General features: G+C 34.3%; 1 protein-coding gene across 3 annotated transcripts in view; it reads right to left on the bottom strand.

Annotated features, from left to right (window-relative positions):
- LOC149796590 (uncharacterized) overlaps positions 1-27,305 on the bottom strand; it is an 84,577-nt gene that overhangs the window by 26,122 nt on the left and 31,150 nt on the right. Inside the window, exons 12-21 of one of the 3 annotated variants that reach the window (XM_089961313.1) lie at positions 25,975-26,064; positions 24,917-25,111; positions 23,091-23,213; positions 20,731-20,820; positions 19,672-19,866; positions 17,842-17,964; positions 15,478-15,567; positions 7,736-7,930; positions 5,921-6,037; positions 3,573-3,662 (exon numbers count right to left, since the gene is read on the bottom strand). In XM_089961313.1, coding sequence (XP_089817439.1) covers positions 3,573-3,662; positions 5,921-6,037; positions 7,736-7,930; positions 15,478-15,567; positions 17,842-17,964; positions 19,672-19,866; positions 20,731-20,820; positions 23,091-23,213; positions 24,917-25,111; positions 25,975-26,064 — 1,308 coding nt within the window. The remainder of the gene's footprint in view (positions 1-3,572; positions 3,663-5,920; positions 6,038-7,735; positions 7,931-15,477; positions 15,568-17,841; positions 17,965-19,671; positions 19,867-20,730; positions 20,821-23,090; positions 23,214-24,916; positions 25,112-25,974; positions 26,065-27,305) is intronic. The other 2 variants (XM_089961315.1, XM_089961314.1) reach the window with 2 other exon arrangements.

Below are 27,305 nucleotides of genomic sequence, written 5' to 3' on the forward strand. Positions count from 1 at the left end.
TAATCTAAGAAGGAGCTGAACTAATGTAAACTTCAAAATGTTGTAATGCAAATATCAAAGCCACACATTCCTTCTCGATTGTTGAGTAATTTCCTTAGTGCTTATTTAATTTCTTAGAAAAATAGTACACTGGATGATCAACACCATTTTCATCTTCTTCAATCAATACTGCTCCAACCCCAACAGCACATGCATCAACAGACAGTTTAAATGATTGGCTGAAATTTGGAGATGTAAGAACTAGTGCACTTTTAAGTATGGCTTTTAACTTATAAAAAGCCTCCTGACATTCTTCAGTCCAAAGAAACTTGGTTTTCCTGCTCAATAAATTTGTCAGGGGTTCAGCAATTATGGAAAAATTACAACAAAATTTTCGATAATATCCAGCCATACCTAAAAATCACATCAGTTGCTTTTTACTAACAGACACAGGGAATTCAGAGATAGCCTTGACCTTAGCATCTATAGGTTTAACTTGTCCATGTCCCACGATATGTCCTAGAAAAGTTACACTAGCACAGCAGAACTCACTTTTGGATAAATTAATTGCCAAACTTGCATCAGTGAGCCTGTCAAAGAATTTCCAAATTGTTGCTAAATGTTCTCTCCAGGGGTCATTGTAGATGCTAACATCATCGATGCATCACAATGATCTAGACCAGAGGTGATCATATTCATTAGATATTGATAAAGTCCATCTGGAGTCATGAATGCCGAAATTTCCTTTGCTCTTTCCATGAGTGGAATTTGCCAAAATCCTTTCACAAGGTCAAATTTGGTGACATACTTGGCATTTCCAATCTAATCAATGCAGTCATCGATTCTTGGTAATGGAAATGAATCTGTTTTTGTCACATTCTTCACCTTCCTATAATCAGTGCACATACTGAAAGTTGTATCTGGTTTCGGAACAAGTATACATGGTGAACTCCAATCACTTTTACTGGGCTCTATCAAATCATTCTCCATCAAATACTGAATTTCTTTTTTCAAGTATTCCTGTTTGAGAGGGTTCATCCTGTATGAGTGTTGTTTCACAGGTTTGGAATTTACAATTTCAATGTCATGGAAAATTTTGTTTGTTCTTGTAGGAACATCTGGAAATAAGCATTTATATTCAAATAATAACTGTTTAAGTTCATTCCTTTCTTGCTTTTGGAAATGTGAAAATTTCTGGTCCAGATCATTCATAATTTCTGAATCCCAAAGATTTGTCACTCCCAAATCAATAGTCTGATGGTATTCCTTCAATTAAATCTTCATTAAGTGGGACAGGTACAACTAAATTTATTGCATGTTTAACCTGGCTATCTCTCTCAATATACTCCTTTAACATGTTTATGTGGCAAAGTTGTTTTTGTTTTTGCCTCCCAGGATTATTTATGATGTAATTTAAATCATTTACTTTCTTTCCAACTGTGTAGGGACCATAATACTTGGCCTGGTTCAAAGGGACTGAATCCTAAAGATTCTTGAACAGATTCCCTAACAGCAAACAATAGTAAATGAATGCCTTCATCCCAATTTATACCCATATCAAAACAATATGATCGAATCATATTTTTCAAAGTCTGATGAAATCTTTCTAAAACCTCTTGGCGCTCAGGGTGATAGGCAGAAGATTTGAATTGTTGGATGCCTAATTCATACATAACCTGCTGGAAAATTCTAGACATGAAATTTAATCTTGATCAGATTGGACAGATTTGGTAAGGCCGAATTGAGGAAAAAACTTTATCATAGCTTTTACTATTGTTTCAGATTTAATGTCCCGCAAAGGAATTACTTTTGAAAACCACACATTATGGTCAACAGTATTGGTTACCGGACTAATGGTCTTAGGTAAGAGACCAACACAATCTACCATAATTCTACTAAATGGTTCGTCAAATGCAATAGGTTACAGATGAGCCTTAGGTATCTTCTGATTGGGTTTTCCTAACATTTGACAAGTATGACAAGATCTACAGCATTTACAAACTTCACTTTTAATTTTTGCCAATAGAAGTGAGTCAAGATCTTGTCTTAATAATCCCTAAATGGAGAAAGAAGTTTCATGGGCTTGACTAAGTATTTCCTGTCTGTAGGATTTTGGAACTACAATTTGATAGTTCACTGACCACTCGGCACCAGCAGGTACCTTGGGAGGTCTCCATTTTCTCATAAGAATTCCATTTCTAATGAAAAAACAGACAGGTACTTCAGTGGCTTCAGTTTCACTAATGGCCCTTTGAAACAAACAGGAGATCTCAGGATCTTTTTCCTGTTTGACAACAAGTGATTGTTGTTTGTCACCCTGATTAGAATATAGAGAATGAATAGTTAAAAGAGGATCACTGTGATCAATACCTTCTGACTGATCCAAACAAGGAGTGAAAGTGACTTCATCAAAAGCCTGACCATAACATGTGTTAACTAATGGAATACTTTCCTGATCAACATTATTCCCAAGAGCTTTCTTTGCCATGGCTTTAGTAACAGAACAAGCTGGGTATAAATCTGGGAATTCTTTTTCAATTGGATCGACTTTCTGATCCAAAGAAGGCTTGTTGGTTACAAGTGGATTAACCACAACTTATCTCAAGCTAGCTCACTGCCTAGTAATAAGTGAATGCCCTCAATGGGTAAAGCAGACACTGTTATGACTGTCATGGGTCCTGAGACTAAGTCAGATGTCACATTTACACAATGGACAGGAACATTAACAAAGCTGCACTCTACTCACTGAATAAGAACATTCTCATTAGAAGAAATCTCAGAAAAAGGCAAAGTATCTGACAATAAAAGACTCTGAGAAGCTCCTGTGTCCCTTAAAATTTTAATAAAGATGGGATTTGCCAAATCACCCAAGAGTCATATAGAATCCTTTGACATGAATGGTTCATAATTCTCCATAATAAAATCAAATGGGTTTATTAGACTAAATAAATGTATTGCCTTCAATACATGACCATGACCTTGACCTCTTAGAAATAAGAGCATTTGGAATAGGTCTGTCTTGATTCTGATGCTTATTTTTCCATTTGTAGCAATCAGAAATAACGTGTCCTTTCTTCTTTCAATAGGTACATGTAGGAAGAGACAAGGATTTTTGGTGAAGCTTATCAGAAGCTTGATTCTTCCACCAAATGTGATCCCAGTTATCCATATATTTTTTGAGAACATTCCCACCAAATGTGATCCAAGTTGTCCATATAGTTTTTGAGAACATTCCCACCAAATGTGATCCAAGTTGATCCTCCAGCTTTTGGGAATGAATTAGCAAAATTTGATGGAGGATGACAGACCAAAACATAAGCTCAAGATCACTGCTATAATCAATTTCAGCAGACACATACACGCACATGGAAAAAACATAATATGGCCTTGGTGCATGCAGTTAGGATTTTACAAAACTGCACACAAGTTTTATTTTTCCTTTATGTGACCCAAGTGACTGAAAATTTTAAATGTTCACCAAATGTATTAATAGCCCCATACAGCAAGATGACTGAACACTTCCTACAAAACACTGTGTTACGTAAAATTTCACTGTGTACATGGCCTGAGCATTTATGTCCAATCAATACTACCTGATGCCTGGCCAAATAATGAGCTTCCTGAACTCTGGGCTCCAAATAAGACACTACCAGTAGATGCTGTAGTACTTGTGGCAGCTAAACCTGTTCAACAAAAGAGGCAAACTGTAATATGCATGGTTTTAGAAAGGAAAATCCTGATCTTTTTGTCACAGAAGGATGCATTTTCTCCAAAATAATTTTTGAAAGATTATGACAATATACTGACTGAAGTGTGTACAGTAAAAACTGTTATAAGCGACCTCTGCTATGAGCAACCACATGTTATTTCTGACCACAATTGTAATATATGGATCAATTTTATTATGAAGATGCTTTGTCATGAGTGACCACCTGCTGAACACTATCAGCGACCATGATGTCTTGGTAAAATATGCATTTTAACACTGCTATGATCAACCGCATTGCATAAACTTCACTGACCTTTATTTAATTCAATGACCACTTATATGTTCTATTAAAAAAACTTAAAACAGATGCTGGCAACCGGTATCTGAAATTTTGTGAGCACGCTTGGAGTATTTCATATTTTCTATTGTAAACTAGACTAAAGTACATCTAGAGCATTCCAGCACTTAGCCTGGTTCACTGTCTTATTGTAGTGGATTCATCGTAGCTACTGCCAAAATATATGAGAATGACCCAGCACATCATTTGTAACAATGATCGCTTGAATAGTAAAGATTGTTCTCATCAAAAACATGCATGAAAGGAAAGAAAATATATATTGGGTACTGGTTTGTACAGATTGACATATGGTACAGTCCATAAACCAGGCTAATATACATGTCACAAATTTGCCATAGTAGTGTTGAAATTAAGGTAGTGTTCATGTAAATTATTGTTTGGCTTTAGAGTTAATCCATATTGCCTGAGGGTAAATAAGGTCTTTGTCTATTAAACTAGCAAGTGAGAATCATTTGAGGGATTCCACAGTGTTAAAGGCTTGTGATGTTTCTTCTTACAGTGATTATATGCCTGTCACCAATCTGTCATCTATTCAAGTTGGTGCGACTGAGCTGCACACTTTGTTTATAGAGTTAATCCCTGTATGTCTTCTTTGAAGTAAGCTGTTGACTTTTGTCTCTGAGTAAATGCTTTAGTTTCTGGATGAAATAACTGTTTCTTTTTTATTTCATTAATTGTTAAATATGAAATGAACATGTATAAATTTGTCAATTTTTCCAAAGCCTAGTCAAAATCATCTTTAGAGTCGATATTACAACTAAGCACTCATAATGTTAACACCTACTACCTTAATAGTAATGGAAGAAACTCCAACTAAAATGAGACAAATTTTAACTATGGAGAAAATAATTATTGTAACTGAAAGCAGTGAGAAAAAAAAAACAGACAGCTTGCAAAATAGTGGTTTAAACATCAGTAAAATTTTTTTAGGGTGTTATAAAAGAAAAGGAGTAAATCAGAAATGATTTCAATGCTAATACATGTGCATGTGATCTTCAAATGTAAATGTGATTTCATGTTTACTGAAAGAAGTATATCTTTATTGCTATATAAAATTAGATTAGAAGAATCCATACAATATTTTAGCAAGAACTATTAATAAAGAATAGAATATATGTACAGTGATTGTGGTTATTATTCTTTAAATTATTCTGAAACTGGACCTTGGAAATGTCCTTTTGTACAAACCTGTTATGAAAGACCACCTGTCTTGAGAGACTTTTTCTTCTTGGCAGAAGGGGTGGTCTCTCATAACAGGTTTCACTGTAATACGAGACATGAAATGTATGAATATAAATTCAATATGGTTTTCTTCCATAAATGATTTCTTTTATATTGTATTCATTAGTCTCTTACATTTTTTTCTCTATGCATGTCTAGCTGTAACAGGATGTCACCACCAAATGCACCATGTATATTTCTTAAAAGTCTTCTTTGCTTTTTTAAGAAGATAATTATCTCAAAATCACACATTACCTAAACATCTACAACTCTTAGTTCACATTGGTAGACAAATGATTTTATTTGAATATTACATATACAAAAATTCCTTCAAATATATTGGAGAAGCTTATAGTCACCAAATAGAGGGAACAAACAAATAGTAAATTGTAATGCCAACATTGGCTCAAAACAAATGGTACAACAACTCGTATATTTTACCAAACCTGACATCTCACTTGTATCTATTTGTTCATACATCCCCAATATATCTGACTTTAAAAGACTTTAACATTATTGATGCTGTCACCAACACCAATGAAAAATTAGTACCTATATTTCACCATGATAATGCAGACAGAATGATAATGTTTCGTAGAGCTTAATCATGATGGCTATAATTATTCTGATATGTGCCATTAAACTGCACTTACCACTAAATCCAGGTGTCTTTGCAGTATTCCTGACAGGTGTTGCAAACAGCCTTGCTCCTGTGGACTGGTTGGTCTGACCAAACAGGCCACCTGATGCACTGGGAGTTGAGCCAAATACTGAAAACAGTATCTTCACTATTGAGTATGAATTAGAAAAATAGTGTATTTCATAGCCTCAGTGTGAACGTAACATTGTGATGCAGACATTTTATTAGGAAATTCAAGGACATTTGAAGAAAAGTTTTAAAACTTGTATTCATTGTAATTAACCATGTCTAAACATATAAAAAATGTTGACTACTGTATGAAGAGTCCACAAAGTTCCACATGCAAGTATTTCATTCTTAGACATGAACACTTTTTGGGGACCCAAGCTAATGTGAAGACACAGTTTAACTAAACGGGATTGGGAATGTGTGTGGAGGAGTGTGTTTAGTCATCTCACCTAGATGAGTTTTGAAATAAGCAGTCTTATTTGCTGGTGTTTCTGAATACGAGGTTTTTTAAAAACGTTTAAGCAAATATTATGAATTCATTCCTACTGTTGATCCTTCACAATCTTTGTTCTTTTACTTACTGACAAAGTAATTTCAACCATTAATCCTACATCAATTCCCTCTGGTAATCACTACACACAGCTCTTTGTTTATCTAGGCTGAGAATTAACAAAAAAATCAAACAAAGCCTTGCTGAATATATGTGACCCAACAGGGTACTATAATCCTGGGTGGGATAAATGAGTTTCTGACTTTATGCATCTTGAAATATTTCATTATATCACCAAGTTTTCTAATTAAATGTGTTTTAACATTTAATAACTTTTCAATGACCATTGAGCATTTTAAAAACCTTTACTCCACTTTTGGGACCAAATCTTAAATTTCAAGCAGTTTTCAAGGTAACCACCAAAATTAAAGCATTTTCAAAATTGTGTGAACCCTGACCAAGGACAAGCCATGCTTTGACTAACTGAACCAGACTGTAATGAAAGATTACATAGCAATCTATTATCTGAGTAGCCACAATAAGCATTGATTATGATGCTGAAAATAAATTCAGGCTAAATTGATTTCTGAATGCTTTGTATGTCTTCAGTTAGCTCTCATAATTTCTACAATGAGGAACATTCATGAAACAAGCAGTTTCATTTTCTGAATGCTGCAAACATTTTAATTGTTGTTTGGGTGTGTGTGTTTGATTTGCATTTTTCATGTAGCTTTAACAATCTTTCAGTCATATTGCTATGAAACGATGTCGGCAGTGTGACAGTTTATAGTGATGTCTAATACTGGGGCATCATGCTGCAGACGCATAACATCATGTCCCACCCGGTCATATTATCCTGACACCAGGCTGATCAGCCCTAGCACTAAACTCTTAATTTTGAGCACCAAGCAAGGCAGCTGCTTGTACCATTTTCATACACCTTTGACATGACTTGGCCAGGGTTTGAATCTGCAACCTCCTGCATCCAAGGCAGATGCTCTAACCACTAGGCCACTGGAGCAATCTAACACTTGTTTTTCCAATGAAATTGGAGAGCCATGTTGTGGATGTTTTTAAATTTCAATCAGTCATACTTTAGGTTTCATAGTTAATGACATAGTGAAGCCATGGTAGTTCATTTTGTAGAGCATCAGATTCATAATCCAAGGGTCAAGGGTTCAATAAATGGGACATCTTCATTACTTACTAAAATATAAATGGGTTAATTCCATAATCAACAGTATACAGTAAATATCAATTTTCTTATCTTAAAGCTTACAGATGAAAAACACCCAACAACTATTACAGGTAACATTCAATTTTACTTACCAAAGCATGTGTTCTGATTCCCTCCAAAAGTAGTAGTTTGCTGGCCACCTCCAAACAGTCCAGTGGCAGTGCTCGAACTAGCATTTTGCCCAAAGAGGCACCCACTGGGGCCTGCAGTGTTTGATCCAAATCCTGGTGTACCAAATCCTGCAGAAGTACCTGTGGTTGTTGCAGTTACGGTACTGGTATTACCTCCTTTATGCAACAAACCATAAGAAAATGCAAAATACAATGTTTTCTTGAGAAGAAAAAAACACAATAAAAACTTTAATTTCAGATAACTGCAATCTGTCCTAAAATGAGAACATTTACCAAAACAAACTGATTTAGTTTTTGAAAAACATAAGTTTTTCATTTACTTGAAAACTGACCGATTGTGATCACAGGCTTTACAAAAAAATGTTGTACAAAATATGAATTTTCCCAGCTGTACTTTTTCCATCATATACTGTGGAAAAGGATGGAATACAATGGAAAAACATGGAAAACCCTGGAAAACTATGGAAAAAGGAAATATTCTGCAGAATTTAGCATGGAAACCCTGGACATTGTGCATGGAAAATGGTGGACATGCCTGGAAAATGCTGGACATTTTGGACTTTGAAATTTTTCAGCATGGAAAACCCTGGAAAATGCTGGACATTTTGGACTTTGATTTTTTTCAGCATGGAAAACCCTGGACAATGATGGACATTTTGGACTCTGAATTTTTTTCAGCATGGAAAACGCTGGAAAAGCATGAACAGTTTGGAGTTAGAAATTTTTGGATAAATTTCAGCATGGAAAACCCTGGAAAAGGATGGACAGTTTGGACTTAGAATTTTTGAGATAAATTTCAGCATGGAAAACCCTGGAAAAGAACTTAGTCAATTTTCAAGATTGGTGCAAAGAATTATTTTGAATTACCTAAAGAAAGAGCAATCATGACTAAACTGCGCTGTAACACAGATTTTTGAACTTGAAACTAAACTATTATTTTGAACCTATGATAAATATATACTGAGAAATAGAGGACACAAGTCAAATAAACAAACTAAACCATACACACACAAACACTTGGCCCCTGCTTTAAAAAAACAAACTACAAGTGTTGAAGTAGTACATCATTTATTGTATGTACCACATATGTAATTAAATGTTCATTATCAAATGAACATCACTATACAAAAATGTTGGTGTAACACAAACTATACATGTATGAAAAGATATCCTGAAAAATTAGTTAAATCCTGACCAGAAAATATCTGGTGCACATAAAATCATAAATATGTCCAAATCTGTTCACCACTTGAGCTTGACACTACAGTGTATAGTATGAAATTCTGCTGTGCAATGGTGAGAGCCATTTTAGTCCTTTTCATGATGATTGGGGAGAACAGTACCATAAATGGCATTCCACTTTCAACAACAATAATAGGTTCTCGAAGACACTTGATCCTATTTTTGATGATGAAAGGAAGTCTTCTTTCTTGTCAGAGCCAACTTCATTCCAAAGAGATGTTTGCTCATAATTATTAGTTATGTACACCTGTACAGCCCCCAGTTTCACACATTTCTTCTTTATCGGAGTACAATTTTTTGCAGATCTCACAATAAAAATTATATTTGAGATACTCCTTACTGAATTCACATTTTTCCTTCAAATCTTTGACAATTGTCAATCCTGTGTTTGCTGAAGGAAGATGCAACTGAACTGAGTCCAAAAAGTCACATATTTAGCATCTGACAAATTATGTCTTGTTGGCAAAGCCCCAAGGACAATAACATGTTCAGACTTTGTGATTTCACTACAATATATATCTTTTTATGGGGCTATGACATAAAGTGGGGGATCTGTGACATGGGATGGGTAAGACTGAGTTGCTTCATTCACCTGATGATACTGTTCATCGTCTGAACTTGATTAAAACTCTATACTTTCTTCTGAGTCAGATGAAAAACTCATGTCACTGTCACCATATCTAGTTGGTTCATCTGTTGATATTCTCATTATATTTGAAGATTAGTATTACGTACTGTCACCAATTTCATAATATCCAAGACCAACAGAACTGGATTCACCTAGATCAACAACACTGTAATGAGAAATACAAATTTTAGTGAACATGTATAATTCATATTAAAATCTTAACATTCAAACATTATTGTTTTGTTGTGGGAATTGAATATGTACAGTTAATATTACACTGTTACAGTAGTTTAGTTTGACAAATCCAATGTTAATGCATGCATCATTTAAACATGGGTAATGCAAACATGATACACAATGAATGCATGTAAATGACAAGTAATTGATACACAATAATATACTCAATCATACAAAGTACATGTGATACAACATACACTTCATAAATTTATGTGATGTTTTCAGAAAAACAACTCAAGTTTCATAACGTTTTAGGGCGTTATAAGAAAAATGAAAGTAAAAATTATATTTAACATTTTAAATAATTAAAAACTGAAGTATGATTAAATGACAATGCATAACAATAAATTATTATATTTTGTTCTGCAAGAATCAATACTGATCAGATATTTCCAAGAATTTCTGTAATTGGCTGAGTTGGTTGTGTATGGTGTACATTGTGCATATATTGTGTATGGTGTGTTCGATAAACCATACAGAGTGAATGTTCTGTTCAAACATGCACATTGAATATTCTGTCTGTAAATACTGAATGATTTCACCATATACTCAGATTTTGTTGAACTCTGAAAAGTCCATTTAGTATTGTATAGTGAAATTTGTTTATTCCTTAAATTATTGATATGGTAATGAAACTGTGTCAAAGATATGAGCCATGTTAAGCTGTGAATGTACTAGGCAAGAACAAATGTATAAAGGATAATGCTAATCAACACACAAATAAACAATGTTGTGGGAGACAGATGCAGACATTATTTAAAATGTGAAAAAAATCTATACTACTCCTGGAATTACCATTGTTTTCTCTTCCTCCAGTACATGGTGCTTTTATGAATGGACTTTTACTTTGTGGAATTAACTTCATACTGCTTATATATTTTGTCCTGAATGCCAGTACCTGTAATGCACAAACAGCATTAAAACGTTTACAGACTGTACAGTCAGACTGATTAAAACACTAACATATTGTTCAAAAATCATCTTCATGGTAAAACCTGGGTAAATTTTAATCTTGCTAAGATTAATGTGAAATATATATATGTTTTTTTGAAAAACAAAAATACCTACTCTAATTTTAAAACTGGTGGAAGAGGAAACATTGTTTTTGGCCTTATATATCTTCTCACATTTATAGAAATTAAATCAGTCAATTCTTTTAACAACTATTTTGTATTAAAATTATGTAATGAATTTCAACCGTGCAGCTTTTAACACATTTGTCAATATATACCAATACCAGGATTAAATAATTAGTGCCAAAAGCCGGTGCTAACTAATGACTATACCTGTATCACATGGGTTCCTATACTTGCTTACAATTTAATTACCAGTCATACATGTAATATAGTACATGTATCACTGATAGTTAAAATGTAAGCACAGATACCATTATGAGCCCCTGTGGCCAATCCGGGAGAATAAATTTAAGATCAGTCTTGAAACCAATGAATTATATAGTGTTGGCCGGTGCATCATATAGTCAGTTTATACTTGGGCAAACGAGATAAATTCGAGACTCCGTTTATTTCATACTCACCTATAATATTTGGGTGTCCAATTTGTGTTGTCTTTCAATTTGTGTTCCACACCTCCTCACGATATTGCCTCTTGGTCATAAACTTCGTCTTCTAAAACCACTTTATTGTAAACCGATCATTCCCCAAAATATCCAAATCACGGCATTGGTATCCGATGTATAAATAGTAACTCTTTAGATAAATCATAAATCAGAAGAGAACAAAATGTCTTATTTTTCTGTGAAGTATTCTTCTTCATGTATCGGAGTCAGGTTTTTGTCATGCAGAAATAGCCGAGGTTGACTTATTACAATTAAAAAGCTGGCATATTTTGATTTCATGCATTTGAACAAAATTGTCTGCAAAAAAAAAAAATAATACAAAAATGTTTCTGTAAATTTTGGTTCCAAATTTGGCACCGTAAAAGACTTTGGATAATCAGTCTAGAATTTGGGCGCAATTTTCGATTAGAGTGTCACTGAAATTGTACACTATAAAATATCCCAGGATTTTAAGATGACCACTGAACCAGAAATAGCCCTGGTGAATGATCGTCCCATTCAGGGCGGCTTAATTTGTATGGCTGATGTTCACTTGCCACAAAAAGAAATGAAGAAATATTGAACGGAAGAGAAAGTGATGGCAGTTTGTTGTGGATTCAAGGGATACCATGAGTGTATTATGGCAAAATTGCAGGGAAGTCATTACTCAGTCCAAATGTAACAAATGTAGCAAAATTATTTACACAGCCGCCGAGTACCTTAGCTGCGAAAGACTTTGTGTGACGTACATTTACGGAAAGCTATTACGAAATATATCCTAAGGAACAATTTCTTTTTTTATGCTGTTTGAAGACTGATAAATTAAACATCAAACCTGTAAGGATACTGAAAGGTATATGTTGTTTTAAGCTTTGTTTACATAATTGGCAATATTTTTTACTTATCCCTAATGCACAATGACCAGTCATCTCATGGCTGTGTTTCTAAAAGTTGGTACATGCCAGCCTTGCGAATATATATTTCTAAATTGTAAATTTCACTTTAAATTTTATTCACCCATGATTTTATTAATGATCTGACTGGTATTTGTATTTTTGACCTTTTCATTATTATTTTCCAGACATTGTACTATTTGTAGCAATAAGTTACATTTGTTTTAATTAATTTCAGAATGTCGGAAATATACAGGTAGATCTCTTTTTCAACCAATGAATCTTTCATTCAGATTATGGCTTGTTTCTGTCTATCCAATTTATATTCAGCCATTTCAGTAATATTTAATAGTAACTTATTGTATAATTAATAAGAATGTACAGCTGAAAACTGTTGCAAATGATTATCAATTTTCCTCACCAAAAATACTTGATTAGTTTGTGTCCTTTAATTTCAGAAAAAAAAGTTGCAAGGCACAGTTATGTAAACAACTTGATGGTGACAGCTTCATTGAAATTCTTCGATCTTTTAATTTGTATCAAGCAAGCGAGAGGTAATACCACATTTGTTTCAAATTCAAATGTCTTGAACATTAGCTGTAACCTGGAATTGTGTATGTAGATAAGTAAATATATCAGAAACTTAGTGCATATATGGTAAAAATTTTAATTTCAAAATTTTTTCACACCCAGCATGAGGCAGAAATATGTGGAATTTTGAATTTAACAAAGCTGCTAAATAAATATTCAGAATGCCGTACAGTTCTGATGAATATATTGGCAAGATGCTAACTGGGGCAAGAGCCAATACCAAGTACACAACAAGGCCACCTTGCCAAGACCAGTCCAGAATTCAACTAAATTATGGTATATTTTAAATTATTAACCATGCGTTTTAAACATTGTTAACCTATGACAAAGTATATGCCAAATTGTAACAAAAATTTTTTATGAACTAAGACTGGAACATTATTGTGAAATTTAAACATATACACAACTACTACTTGAAACATTATAGTGTAGACAAGCAATATTGAATGGACAATGTAAATCTACTTTGTTTAAAAGGTATAATCACGACTGTATGTATATGGTAGCCAGTTTGTGTGTGCATGATTCAGATGTTTAGTAACATAGCTTTAACAAATTTTTAGTCACATCGCTACGGTGTCTGCAGTGTTGCAATTTATAGTGATGTCTAGCACTGGGATATCATGCCACAGACATGTAGCATAATGACTCCCACCCAGTCACATTATCTTGACACCAGGTTGACCAGTCCTAACAATAACGTCTTAATGCTGAGCACCAAGCAAGGCAGCTAATAGTACCATTTTTAGCAAGTCTTTGGTATGACTCAGTTAAGGGTTCAAACCTGCGACCTCTCACACCCACAGCAGGCACTCTAACTACTTAGGCCACTGGAGCAGTTAGGTAGCCAGTTTAATTTGTGACGAAAACCACAGGTTTTAAGTCTATTAAATTAGTCATCAAGCCAAGTGCCTCATTACAATTACTAACCTCAGGGATTGTAAAAGTACTGTAATTGCATGAAGATAATTCAAGATTTCTCATTCTCTCACTCTCTTTATATATATATATATATATATATATATATGGTACTGAACTAAATTTGAAATCTTGCTGGATTCTATTTATTAATATACAATGATTTGTATTTCAGAAATCATCAAGGAGAAGTATAACATTGAGGAGGTGATGGTGAGGCAGAAGCTTTGAAATTTGGTTAAACCATCAAGAGTACCATCACTTCCACAAACTCCAGTGGTGACAACAGAAAAATAAGAAATGTGGGGATTGAACTATGAAACAACACTTGTAAAAAAATTTTTTAAACGAAACTATTAAAATTGAGATAGAAGTTAATGTGAATTTCTGTTATTTTGTTGTTAAGATTGCTTCATAATAAATTCAAACTATAACAAGAGTAAGAGTACATATTTCTAGAAACTTGGATGATTTAAGGAGTATGTAATCTGGATTTTATGACACACCAGTAGAAGTGTAACAACATTTATGACAACTTAAGCCATGTTATCTACTGAATACTAGTGCACGACCTATTAAGCTACCAGTGACAAGTATAGTTTTTAATTTTTGTTTCCTTGTTCAAAAGTTACTAAACACCTCAATCCATATAAGGAGTTGATTAGGGTAATTTGGATCATGTTCTTCTTCAAATTATCATCAAAAAAAATTTGCATCGCTGTTAAAGTCTTGTTTTCATAAAAAAAATCAACGATTTTCAGCTAAATTTGAGTGTTGTCCAGGGTTTTCCAGCCTACCCTGGACATAGCCTGGAATGTAGTCCAAATACTCCAGCATTTTCCATGCTAGAATTGTCCACATTTTCCATGCTAGAACTGCCCAGGGTTTTCCAGCCTACCCTGGACAGAGGCTGGAATATTAGTCCAAATACTCCAGCATTTTCCATGCTAGAATTTTCCAGCATTTTCCATCGTTTTTCATGGAACATGATGGAACATCTACAGCTGGGTTGTACACCATGGAAGCTATAGTCTGAATATACCTCCCCATTTATTTGTATCACCTTCTGATTTAAAAATGAAAACAACAAATGAGATAAAAGATGCTCAAAACTTAATCAGTTCATTTATTGATTTATAAATTCAAACCTGATTATGCCCAGGGGGGCCCAAACACCATTATCGTCTGCGTGTTAGCAAAGGTTGATAGAAAATGAATGACCAACACATGACAGATGCCAAGTAATATGGCAAGTACACTTGGCCTTATGAGCTAAATGTAAAAAAATAGCAAACGTTGATAGAGGATGACATACCAACACATGACATATGCCAAGTTATACCGTAAGTACACTTGGCCATATGAGATAAATGTATTGCTGCTGCTGAAACAGATAAGCTCAAGATTACTGCCATAATCAATTTCAGAAGACACTGGCCTAGGTGCATGCAGTTTGGATTTCACAAAAGTGATATTTTTCCTTCATATGGTCTAAGTGACTGAAAATTTTATATGTTCAGCAAAATGTAATAATTGCCCCATACAGCAAGATGACTGAACACTTCCTACAAAACCATGTCTTATGTAAAATTTAACTGTATGCATGGCCTGAGCATTTATGTCCAATCAATACTACCTGATGCCTGGCTAAATAATGAGCTTCCTGAACGCTGGACTCCAAGTAAGACACTACTGGTAGATGCTGTAGTACTTGTGGCAGCTAAACCTGTTCAACAAAAGAGGCAAACTGTAATATGCATGGTTTTAGAGCGGAAAATCCTGATCTTTTTGTCACATAAGGATGCATTTTCTCCAAAATAATTTTTGAAAGATTATGACAATATATTGTCTGAAGTGTGTACAGTAAAAACTGTTATAAGTGACTGCTGCTATGAGTGACCACCTGTCATTTCTGACCACAATTGTAATATATGGATCAATTTTATTATAAAAATGCTTTGTCATGAGCGACCACCTGCTGAACACTATCAGCAACCATGATGTCTTGGTAAAATATGCATTTTAACTTTGCTATGACCAACTGCATTGCAAAAACAGGAATAAACTTCACTGACCTTTATTTAATCCAATGATCACTTATACATTCTATTAAAAAAAAATTTTAAAAAGCAGCTGGCTATCAGTATCTGCAATTTTGTGGGCATGCTTGGAGTGTTTCATATTTTCTATTGTAAACTAGACTGAAGTACATCTAGAGTATTCCAGCACTTAGCCTGGTTCACGGCCTTATTGTAGTGGGATCATCGTAGCTACTGGCAAAATATATGAGAACGACCCAGCATATCATTTGTAACAACGATCGCTTGAATAGTAAAGATTGTTCTCATCAAAAACATGCATGAAAGGAAAGAAAATAGATATTGGCTACTGGTTTGTACAGATTGACAGATGGTACAGTCCATAAACCAGGCAAGTGTACATGTCACAAATTTGCCATAGTAGTGTTGAAATTAAGGTAGTGGTCATGTAAATTATTGTTTGGCTTTAGAGTTAATCCATATTGCCTGAGGGTAAATAAGGTCTTTGTCTATTAAACTAGCAAGTGAAAACCATTTGAGGGATTCCACAGTGTTAAAGGCTTGTGATGTTTCTTCTTACAGTGATTATATGCCTGTCACCAATCTGTCATCTATTCAAGTTGGTGCGACTGAGCTGCACACTTTGTTTATAGAGTTAATCCCTGTATGTCTTCTTTGAAGTAAGCTGATGACTTTTGTCTCTGAGTAAATGCTTTTGTTTCTGGATGGCATAACTGTTTCTTTTTTATTTCATTAATTGTTAGATATGAAATGAACATGTATAGATTTGTCAATTTTTCCAAAGCCTAGTCAAAACCATATTTAGAGTCAATATTACAACTAAGCACTCATACTATTAACACCTCCTACCTTAATAACAATGGAAGAACCTCCAACTTAAGCAAGACAAATTTTAACTCTGGAGAAAATAATTATTGTAACTGAAAGCAGTGAAAAATAACAGACAACTTGCAAAATAGTGGTTTAAACATCAGTAAAACAAATTTAGGGTGTTATAAAAGAAAAGGAGTAAATCAGTAATGATTTCAATGCTAATACATGTACATCTGATCTTCAAATGTAAATGTGATTTCATGTTTAATGAAAGAAGTATATCTTTATTGCTATATAATTTTCTTGTAAGAAGAATGCATACAATATTTTAGCAAGAACTATTAATAAAGAATAGAATACATGTATATGTGCAGGGATTGTGCTTATTTTTCTTTAAATTATTCTGAAACTGGGCCTTGGAAACATCATTTTGTACAAACCTGTTATGAAAGACCACCTGTCTTGAGAGACTTTTTCTTGTTGGCAGAAGAGGTGGTCTCTCATAACAGGTTATACTGTAATATGAGACATGAAATATATGACTTTAAATTCAATATGGTTTTCTTCCATAAATGATTTCTTTTATATTGTATTTATTAGTCACTTACATTTTCTCTCTATGCATGTCTAGCTGTAACAGGATATCACCACCAAATGCACGATGTATATTTCTTAAAAGTCTTCCTTGCTTTTTTAAGAAGATAATTATCTCAAAATCACACACATTACCTACACATCTACAAATCTTAGTTCACATTGGTAGACAAATGATTTCATTTAAATATTACATATACAAAAATTCCTTCAAATATATTGGAGAAGCTTTTAGTCACCAAATAGAGGAACTAACAAGTAGTAAACTGTAATGCCAACATTGGTTCAGTGACAAATGGTAAAACAATTTATATATTTTACCGAACCTGACATCATACTTGTATCTATATATGCATACATCCCCAATGTATCTGACTTTATAAGACTTTAACATTATTGATGCTGTCACCAACACCAATGAAAAATTGGTACCTATATTTCACCATGATAATGCAGACAGAATGATAATGTTTCGTAGAGATTAATCATAATGGCTATAATTATTCTGATATGTACCATTAAACTGCACTTACCACGAAATCCAGGTGTCTTTGCAGTATTCCTGACAGGTGTTGCAAACAGCCTTGCTCCTGTGGACTGGTTATTCTGACCAAACAGGCCACCTGATGCACTGGGAGTTGAGCTTGAGCCAAATACTGAAAACAGTATCTTCACTATTGAGTATGAATTAGAAAACTAGTGTATTTCATAGCCTCAGTGTGACATAACATGGTTGATGCTGACATTTTATTACAAGGACTTTCTAACAAAAGTTTTAAAATTTGTATTCATTGTAATTAACTGTGTCTGAGCATCTAAAAAATGTTGACTACTGGATGAAGAGTCCACAAAGTTCCACATGCAAGTATTTCATTCTTAGACATGAACACTTTATGGGGACCCAAGCTAATCTGAAGACACAGTTTAACTAAATGGGATTGGGGATGTGTGTGGAGGAGTGTGTGTATGGAGGAGTGTGTTTAGTCATCTCACCTAGATGAGTTTTGAAGTCAGCAGTCTTATTTGCTCGAGTTTCTGCCTCCAAGGTTTTTTAAAAAATGTTTAAGCAAATATTATGAATTCATTCCTACTGTTGATGCTACACAATCTTTGTTCTTTTACTACTGACAAAGTAATTTCAACCATTAATCCTACATCAATTCCTTCTGACAAAGCACTACACACAGCTCTTTGTTTATCTAGGCTGAGAATTAACAAAAAAAAAATCAAACAAAGCCTTGCTGAATATATGTGACCCAACAGGGTACTATAATCCTGGGTGGGATAAATGAGTTTCTGACTTTATGCATCTTGAAATATTTCATTATATCACCAAGTTTTCAAATTAAATGTGTTTTAACATTCAATAACGTTTCAATGACCATTGAGCATTTTAAAAACCTTTCCTCCACCTTTGGGACCAAATCTTAAATTTCAAGCAGTTTTCAAGGTAACCACCAAAATTAAAGCATTTTCAAAACTGTATGAACCATGACCAAGGACAAACCATGCTTTGACTAACTGAACCAGACTGTAGTGAAAGATTACATAGCAAACTATCATCTGAGTAGCCACAATAAGCATTGATTATGATGTTGAAAATAAATTCAGGCTAAATTGATTTCTGACTGCTTTTTGTGTCTTCAGTTAGCCATCATAATTTCTACAATGAGGAACATTCATGAAACAGTAGTTTTATTTTCTGAATACTGCAAAAATTTTCATTGTTGTTTGAGTGTATGTGTGTGATTTGCATTTTTAATGTAGCTTTAACAATTTTTCAGTCATATTGCTATGAAAGACTGTCAGGTGTGTGAGTTTATAGTGATGTCTAACACTAGGGCATCATACCACAAACATATAGCATCATGTGGCACCCAGTCATATTATCCTGACACCAGGCTGACCAACCCTAGCACTAAACTCTTAATTTTGAGCACCAAGCAAGGCAGCTGCTTGTACCATTATAATACATCTTTGGTATGACTTAGCCAGGGTTTGAATCTGTGACCTCCTACATCCTCTGCAGATGCCCTAACCACTTGGCCAATGAAGCAATCTAATACTTGTTTTTCCAATGAAATTGGAGAGCCATGTTGTGGATTTTTCTTATTTCAATCAGTCATAGCTTTAGGTTTCATAGTTAATGACATAGTGAAGCCATGGCAGTTCATTTTGTAGAGCATCAGATTCATAATCCAAAGGTCAAGGGTTCAACAAATGGGACATCTTCATTACTTACTAAAATATAAATGGGTTAATTCCAAAATCAACAGTATACAGTAAATACAAATTTCTTGTCTTAAAGCATACTGATGAAAAACACCCAACAACTATTACAGGTAACATTCAATTTTACTTACCAAAGCATGTGTTCTGACTCCCTCCAAAAGTAGTAGTTTGCTGGCCACCTCCAAACAGTCCAGTGGCAGTGCTTGAACTAGTATTTTGCCCAAAGAGGCACCCACTGGGGGCTGGAGTGTTTGATCCAAATCCTGGTGTACCAAATCCTGCAGAAGTACCTGTGGTTGTTGCAGTTACGGTACTGGTATTACCTCCTTTATGCAACAAACCATAAGAAAATGCCAAATACAATGTTTTCTTGAGAAGAAAAAAAAAAAAACACCACAAAAGCCTTAACTTCAGATAACTGCAATCTGTCCTAAAATGAGAAAATTTTCACAAAAAACTGGTTTAATTTTTTTAAAAGTCCTTAAGTTTTTCATTTACTTGAATACTGACTAATTGTGATCACAGGCTTTACAAAAAAAAGTTGTACAAAATATGAATTTTACACAACACCATGGAAGCTATAGTCTGAATATAGCTCCCCATTTGTTTGTACTACCTTCTGATTTAAAAATGAAAACAACAAATGAGAGAAAAGATGCTCAGAATTTAATCAGTTCATTTATTGATTTATAAATTCAAACCTGATTATGCCCAGGGGGGCCCAAACACCATTATCGTCTGCGTGTTAGCAAAGGTTGATAGAAGATGAATGACCAACACATGACAGATGCCAAGTAATATGGCAAGTACACTTGGCCTTATGAGCTAAATGTAAAAAAATAGCAAAAGTTGATAGAGGATGACATACCAACACATGACATATGCCAAGTTATACCATAAGTACACATGGCCATATGAGATAAATGTATTGCTGCTGCTGAAACAGATAAGCTCAAGATTACTGCCATAATCAATTTCAGAAGACACTGACCTAGGTGCATGCAGTTTGGATTTCACAAAAGTGATATTTTTCCTTCATATGGTCTAAGTGACTGAAAATTTTATATGTTCAGCAAAATGTATTAATTGCCCCATACAGCAAGATGACTGAACACTTCCTACAAAACCATGTCTTATGTAAAATTTAACTGTTATGCATGGCCTGAGCATTTATGTCCAATCGATACTACCTGATGCCTGGCTAAATAATGAGCTTCCTGAACGCTGGACTCCAAGTAAGACACTACTGGTAGATGCTGTAGTACTTGTGGCAGCTAAACCTGTTCAACAAAAGAGGCAAACTGTAATATGCATGGTTTTAGAATGGAAAATCCTGATCTTTTTGTCACATAAGGATGCATTTTCTCCAAAATAATTTTTGAAAGATTATGACAATATATTGTCTGAAGTGTGTACATTAAAAACTGTTATAAGTGACCGCTGCTATGAGTGACCACCTGTCATTACTGACCATAATCGTAATATATGGATCAATTTTATTATAAAAATGCTTTGTCATGAGCGACCACCTGCTGAACACTATCAGCGACCATGATGTCTTGGTAAAATATGCATTTTAACACTGCTATGACCAACCGCATTGCAAAAACAGGAATAAACTTCACTGACCTTTATTTAATCCAATGATCACTTATACATTCTATTTAAAAAAAATTTTAAAAAGCGGCTGGCTATCGGTATCTGCAATTTTGTGGGCACGCTTAGAGTGTTTCATATTTTCTATTGTAAACTAGACTAAAGTACATCTAGAGTATTCCAGCACTTAGCCTGGTTCACGGCCTTATTGTAGTGGGATCATCGTAGCTACTGGCAAAATATATGAGAATGACCCAGCATATCATTTGTAATAATGATCGCTTGAATAGTAAAAGATTGTTCTCATCAAAAACATGCATGAAAGGAAAGAAAAAAGATATTGGCTACTGGTTTGTACAGATTGACAGATGGTACAGTCCATAAACCAGGCAAATGTACATGTCACAAATTTGCCATAGTAGTGTTGAAATTAAGGTAGTGGTCATGTAAATTATTGTTTGGCTTTAGAGTTAATCCATATTGCCTGGGGGTAAATAAGGTCTTTGTCTATTAACCCAGCGAGTGAGAATCATTTGAGGGATTCCACAGTGTTAAAGGCTTGTGATGTTTCTTCTTACAGTGATTATATGCCTGTCACCAATCTGTCATCTATTCAAGTTGGTGCAACCGAGCTGCACACTTTGTTTATAGAGTTAATCCTTGTATGTCTTCTTTGAAGTAAGCTGATGACTTTTGTCTCTGAGTAAATGCTTTTGTTTCTGGATGGCATAACTGTTTCTTTTTTATTTCATTAATTGTTAGATATGAAATGAACATGTATAGATTTGTCAATTTTTCCAAAGCCTAGTCAAAACCATATTTAGAGTCTATATTACAACTAAGCACTCATACTATTAACACCTACTACCTTAATAACAATGGAAGAACCTCCAACTTAAGCAAGACAAATTTTAACTCTGGAGAAAATAATTATTGTAACTGAAAGCAGTGAAAAATAACAGACAACTTGCAAAATAGTGGTTTAAATATCAGTAAAACAAATTTAGGGTGTTATAAAAGAAAAGGAGTAAATCAGAAATGATTTCAATGCTAATACATGTACATGTGATCTTCAAATGTAAATGTGATTTCATGTTTAATGAAAGAAGTATATATTTATTGCTATATAATTTTCTTGTAAGAAGAATGCATACAATATTTTAGCAAGAACTATTAATAAAGAATAGAATATATGTGCAGTGATTGTGCTTATTTTTCTTTAAATTATTCTGAAACTGGGCCTTGGAAACGTCATTTTGTACAAACCTGTTATGAAAGACCACCTGTCTTGAGAGACTTTTTCTTGTTGGCAGAAGAGGCCGTCTCTCATAACAGGTTTTACTGTAATATGAGACATGAAATGTATGACTTTAAATTCAATATGGTTTTCTTCCATAAATGATTTCTTTTATATTGTATTCATTAGTCACTTACATTTTCTCTCTATGCATGTCTAGCTGTAACAGGATATCACCACCAAATGCACCATGTATATTTCTTAAAAGTCTTCCTTGCCTTTTTAAGAAGATAATTATCTCAAAATCACACACATTACCTACACATCTACAAATCTTAGTTCACATTGGTAGACAAATGATTTCATTTAAATATTACATATACAAAAATTCCTTCAAATATATTGGAGAAGCTTTTAGTCACCAAATAGAGGGGACAAACAAGTAGTAAACTGTAATGCCAACATTGGCTCAGTGACAAATGGTATAACAATTCGTATATTTTACCGAACCTGACATCATACTTGTATCTATATATTCATACATCCCCACTGTATCTGACTTTAAAGGACTTTAACATTATTGATACTGTCACCAATACCAATGAAAAATTGGTACCTATATTTCACCATGATAATGCAGACAGAATGATAATGTTTCGTAGAGATTAATCATGATGGCTATAATTATTCTGATATGTGCCATTAAACTGCACTTACCACTAAATCCAGGTGTCTTTGCAGTATTCCTGACAGGTGTTGCAAACAGCCTTGTTCCTGTGGACTGGTTATTCTGACCAAACAGGCCACCTGATGTACTGGGAGTTGAGCTTGAGCCAAATACTGAAAACAGTATCTTCACTATTTAGTATGAATTAGAAAACTAGTGTATTTCATAGCCTCAGTGTGACATAACATGGTTGATGCAGACATTTTATTACAAGGACTTTCTAACAAAAGTTTTAAAATTTGTATTCATTGTAATTAACTGTGTCTGAGCATCTAAAAAATGTTGACTACTGGATGAAGAGCCCACAAAGTTCCACATGCAAGTATTTCATTCTTAGACATGAACACTTTATGGGGACCCAAGCTAACGTCAAGACACAGTTTAACTAAATGGGATTGGGGATGTGTGTGGAGGAGTGTGTGTATGGAGGAGTGTGTTTAGTCATCTCACCTAGATGAGTTTTGAAGCTAGCAGTCTTATTTGATCGAGTTTCTGCCTCCAAGGTTTTTTTAAAAAATGTTTAAGCAAATATTATGAATTCATTCCTACTGTTGATGCTACACAATCTTTGTTCTTTTACAACTAACAAAGTAATTTCAACCATTAATCCTACATCAATTCCTTCTGACAAAACACTACACACAGCTCTTTGTTTATCTAGGCTGAGAATTAACAAACACAAAGCCTTGCTGAATATAAGTGACCCAACAGGGTACTATAATCCTGGGTGGGATAAATGAGTTTCTGACCTTATGCATCTTGAAATATTTCATTATATCACCAAGTTTTCCAATTAAATGTGTTTTAACATTCAATAACGTTTCAATGACCATTGAGCATTTTGAAAACCTTTCCTCTACTTTTGGCACCAAATCTTAAATTTCAAGCAGTTTTCAAGGTAACCACCAAAATTAAAGCATTTTCAAAACTGTATGAACCATGACCAAGGACAAACCATGCTTTGACTAACTGAACCAGACTGTAGTGAAAGATTACATAGCAAACTATCATCTGAGTAGCCACAATAACCAATGATTATGATGTTGAAAATAAATTCAGGCTAAATTGATTTCTGACTGCTTTTTGTGTCTTCAGTTAGCCATCATAATTTCTACAATGAGGAACATTCATGAAACAGTAGTTTTATTTTCTGAATACTGCAAAAATTTTCATTGTTGTTTGAGTGTATGTGTGTGATTTGCATTTTTAATGTAGCTTTAACAATTTTTCAGTCATATTGCTATGAAAGAATGTCAGGAGTGTGACAGTTTATAGTGATGTCTAACATTAAAGCATCATACCACTTACATATAACATCATATCCCACCCAGTCATATTATCCTGACACCAGGCTGACCAACCCTAGCACTAAACTCTTAATTTTGAGCACCAAGCAAGGCAGCTGCTTGTACCATTATAATACATCTTTGGTATGACTTGGCCAGGGTTTGAATCTGTGACCTCCCACATCCTCTGCAGATGCCCTAACCACTTGGCCAACGGAGCAATCTAACACTTGTTTTTCAAATGAAATTGGAGAGCCATGTTGTGGATTTTTTAAAATTTCAATCAGTCATAGTTTTAGGTTTCATAGTTAATGACACAGTGGAGCCATGGCAGGTCATTTAGTAGAGCATCAGATTCATAATCCAAGGGTCAAGGGTTCAACAAATGGGACATCTTCATTACTTACTAAAATATAAATGGGTTAATTCCATAATCAAAAGTATACAGTAAATACAAATTTCTTGTCTTAAAAAGCATACTGATGAAAAACACCCAACAACTATTACAGGTAACATTCAATTTTACTTACCAAAGCATGTGTTCTGATTCCCTCCAAAAGTAGTAGTTTGCTGGCCACCTCCAAACAGTCCAGTGGCAGTGCTTGAACTAGTATTTTGCCCAAAGAGGCACCCAGTTGGGGCTGGAGTGTTTGATCCAAATCCTGGTGTACCAAATCCTGCAGAAGTACCTGTGGTTGTTGCAGTTACGGTACTGGTATTACCTCCTTTATGCAACAAACCATAAGAAAATGCCAAATACAATGTTTTCTTGAGAAGAAAAAAAAAAACCACAACAAAAGCCTTAATTTCATATAACTGCAATCTGTCCTAAAATGAGAAAATTTACACAAAAATCTGGTTTAATTTTTTAAAAACGTCCTTAAGTTTTTCATTTACTTGAATACTGACTAATTGTGATCACAGGCTTTACAAAAAAATGTTGTACAAAATATGAATTTTACACAACACCATGGAAGCTATAGTCTGAATATAGCTCCCCATTTGTTTGTACCACCTTCTGATTTAAAAATGAAAACAACAAATGAGAGAAAAGATGCTCAGAATTTAATCAGTTCATTTATTGATTTATAAATTCAAACCTGATTATGCCCAGGGGGGCCCAAACACCATTATCGTCTGCATGTTAGCAAAGGTTGATAGAAGATGAATGACCAACACATGACAGATGCCAAGTAATACGGCAAGTACACTTGGCCTTATGAGCTAAATGTAAAAAAATAGGATAAGTTGACAGAGGATGACATACCAACACATGACATATGCCAAGTTATACCATAAGTACACTTGGCCATATGAGATAAATGTATTGCTGCTGCTGAAACAGATAAGCTCAAGATTACTGCCATAATCAATTTCAGAAGACACTGGCCTAGGTGCATGCAGTTTGGATTTCACAAAAGTGATATTTTTCCTTCATATGGTCTAAGTGACTGAAAATTTTATATGTTCAGCAAAATGTAATAATTGCCCCATACAGCAAGATGACTGAACACTTCCTACAAAACCATGTCTTATGTAAAATTTAACTGTATGCATGGCCTGAGCATTTATGTCCAATCAATACTACCTGATGCCTGGCTAAATAATGAGCTTCCTGAACGCTGGACTCCAAGTAAGACACTACTGGTAGATGCTGTAGTACTTGTGGCAGCTAAACCTGTTCAACAAAAGAGGCAAACTGTAATATGCATGGTTTTAGAGTGGAAAATCCTGATCTTTTTGTCACATAAGGATGCATTTTCTCCAAAATAATTTTTGAAAGATTATGACAATATATTGTCTGAAGTGTGTACAGTAAAAACTGTTATAAGTGACTGCTGCTATGAGTGACCACCTGTCATTTCTGACCACAATTGTAATATATGGATCAATTTTATTATAAAAATGCTTTGTCATGAGCGACCACCTGCTGAACACTATCAGCAACCATGATGTCTTGGTAAAATATGCATTTTAACTTTGCTATGACCAACTGCATTGCAAAAACAGGAATAAACTTCACTGACCTTTATTTAATCCAATGATCACTTATACATTCTATTAAAAAAAAAATTTAAAAAGCAGCTGGCTATCGGTATCTGCAATTTTGTGGGCACGCTTGGAGTGTTTCATATTTTCTATTGTAAACTAGACTAAAGTACATCTAGAGTATTCCAGCACTTAGCCTGGTTCACGGCCTTATTGTAGTGGGATCATCGTAGCTACTGGCAAAATATATGAGAATGACCCAGCATATCATTTGTAATAATGATCGCTTGAATAGTAAAGATTGTTCTCATCAAAAACATGCATGAAAGGAAAGAAAAAAGATATTGGCTACTGGTTTGTACAGATTGACAGATGGTACAGTCCATAAACCAGGCAAATGTACATGTCACAAATTTGCCATAGTAGTGTTGAAATTAAGGTAGTGGTCATGTAAATTATTGTTTGGCTTTAGAGTTAATCCATATTGCCTGGGGGTAAATAAGGTCTTTGTCTATTAACCCAGCGAGTGAGAATCATTTGAGGGATTCCACAGTGTTAAAGGCTTGTGATGTTTCTTCTTACAGTGATTATATGCCTGTCACCAATCTGTCATCTATTCAAGTTGGTGCAACCGAGCTGCACACTTTGTTTATAGAGTTAATCCTTGTATGTCTTCTTTGAAGTAAGCTGATGACTTTTGACTCTGAGTAAATGCTTTTGTTTCTGGATGGCATAACTGTTTCTTTTTTATTTCATTAATTGTTAGATATGAAATGAACATGTATAGATTTGTCAATTTTTCCAAAGCCTAGTCAAATCCATCTTTAGAGTCAATATTACAACTAAGCACTCATAATACTAACACCTACTATCTTAATAACAATGGAAGAACCTCCAACTTAAGCAAGACAAATTTTAACTCTGGAGAAA

The sequence above is a fragment of the Sinohyriopsis cumingii genome, chromosome 6 (assembly GCF_028554795.1).
Source record: "Sinohyriopsis cumingii isolate HCF-2022 chromosome 6, ASM2855479v2, whole genome shotgun sequence".
Taxonomy (NCBI): Eukaryota; Metazoa; Mollusca; class Bivalvia; order Unionida; family Unionidae; genus Sinohyriopsis; species Sinohyriopsis cumingii.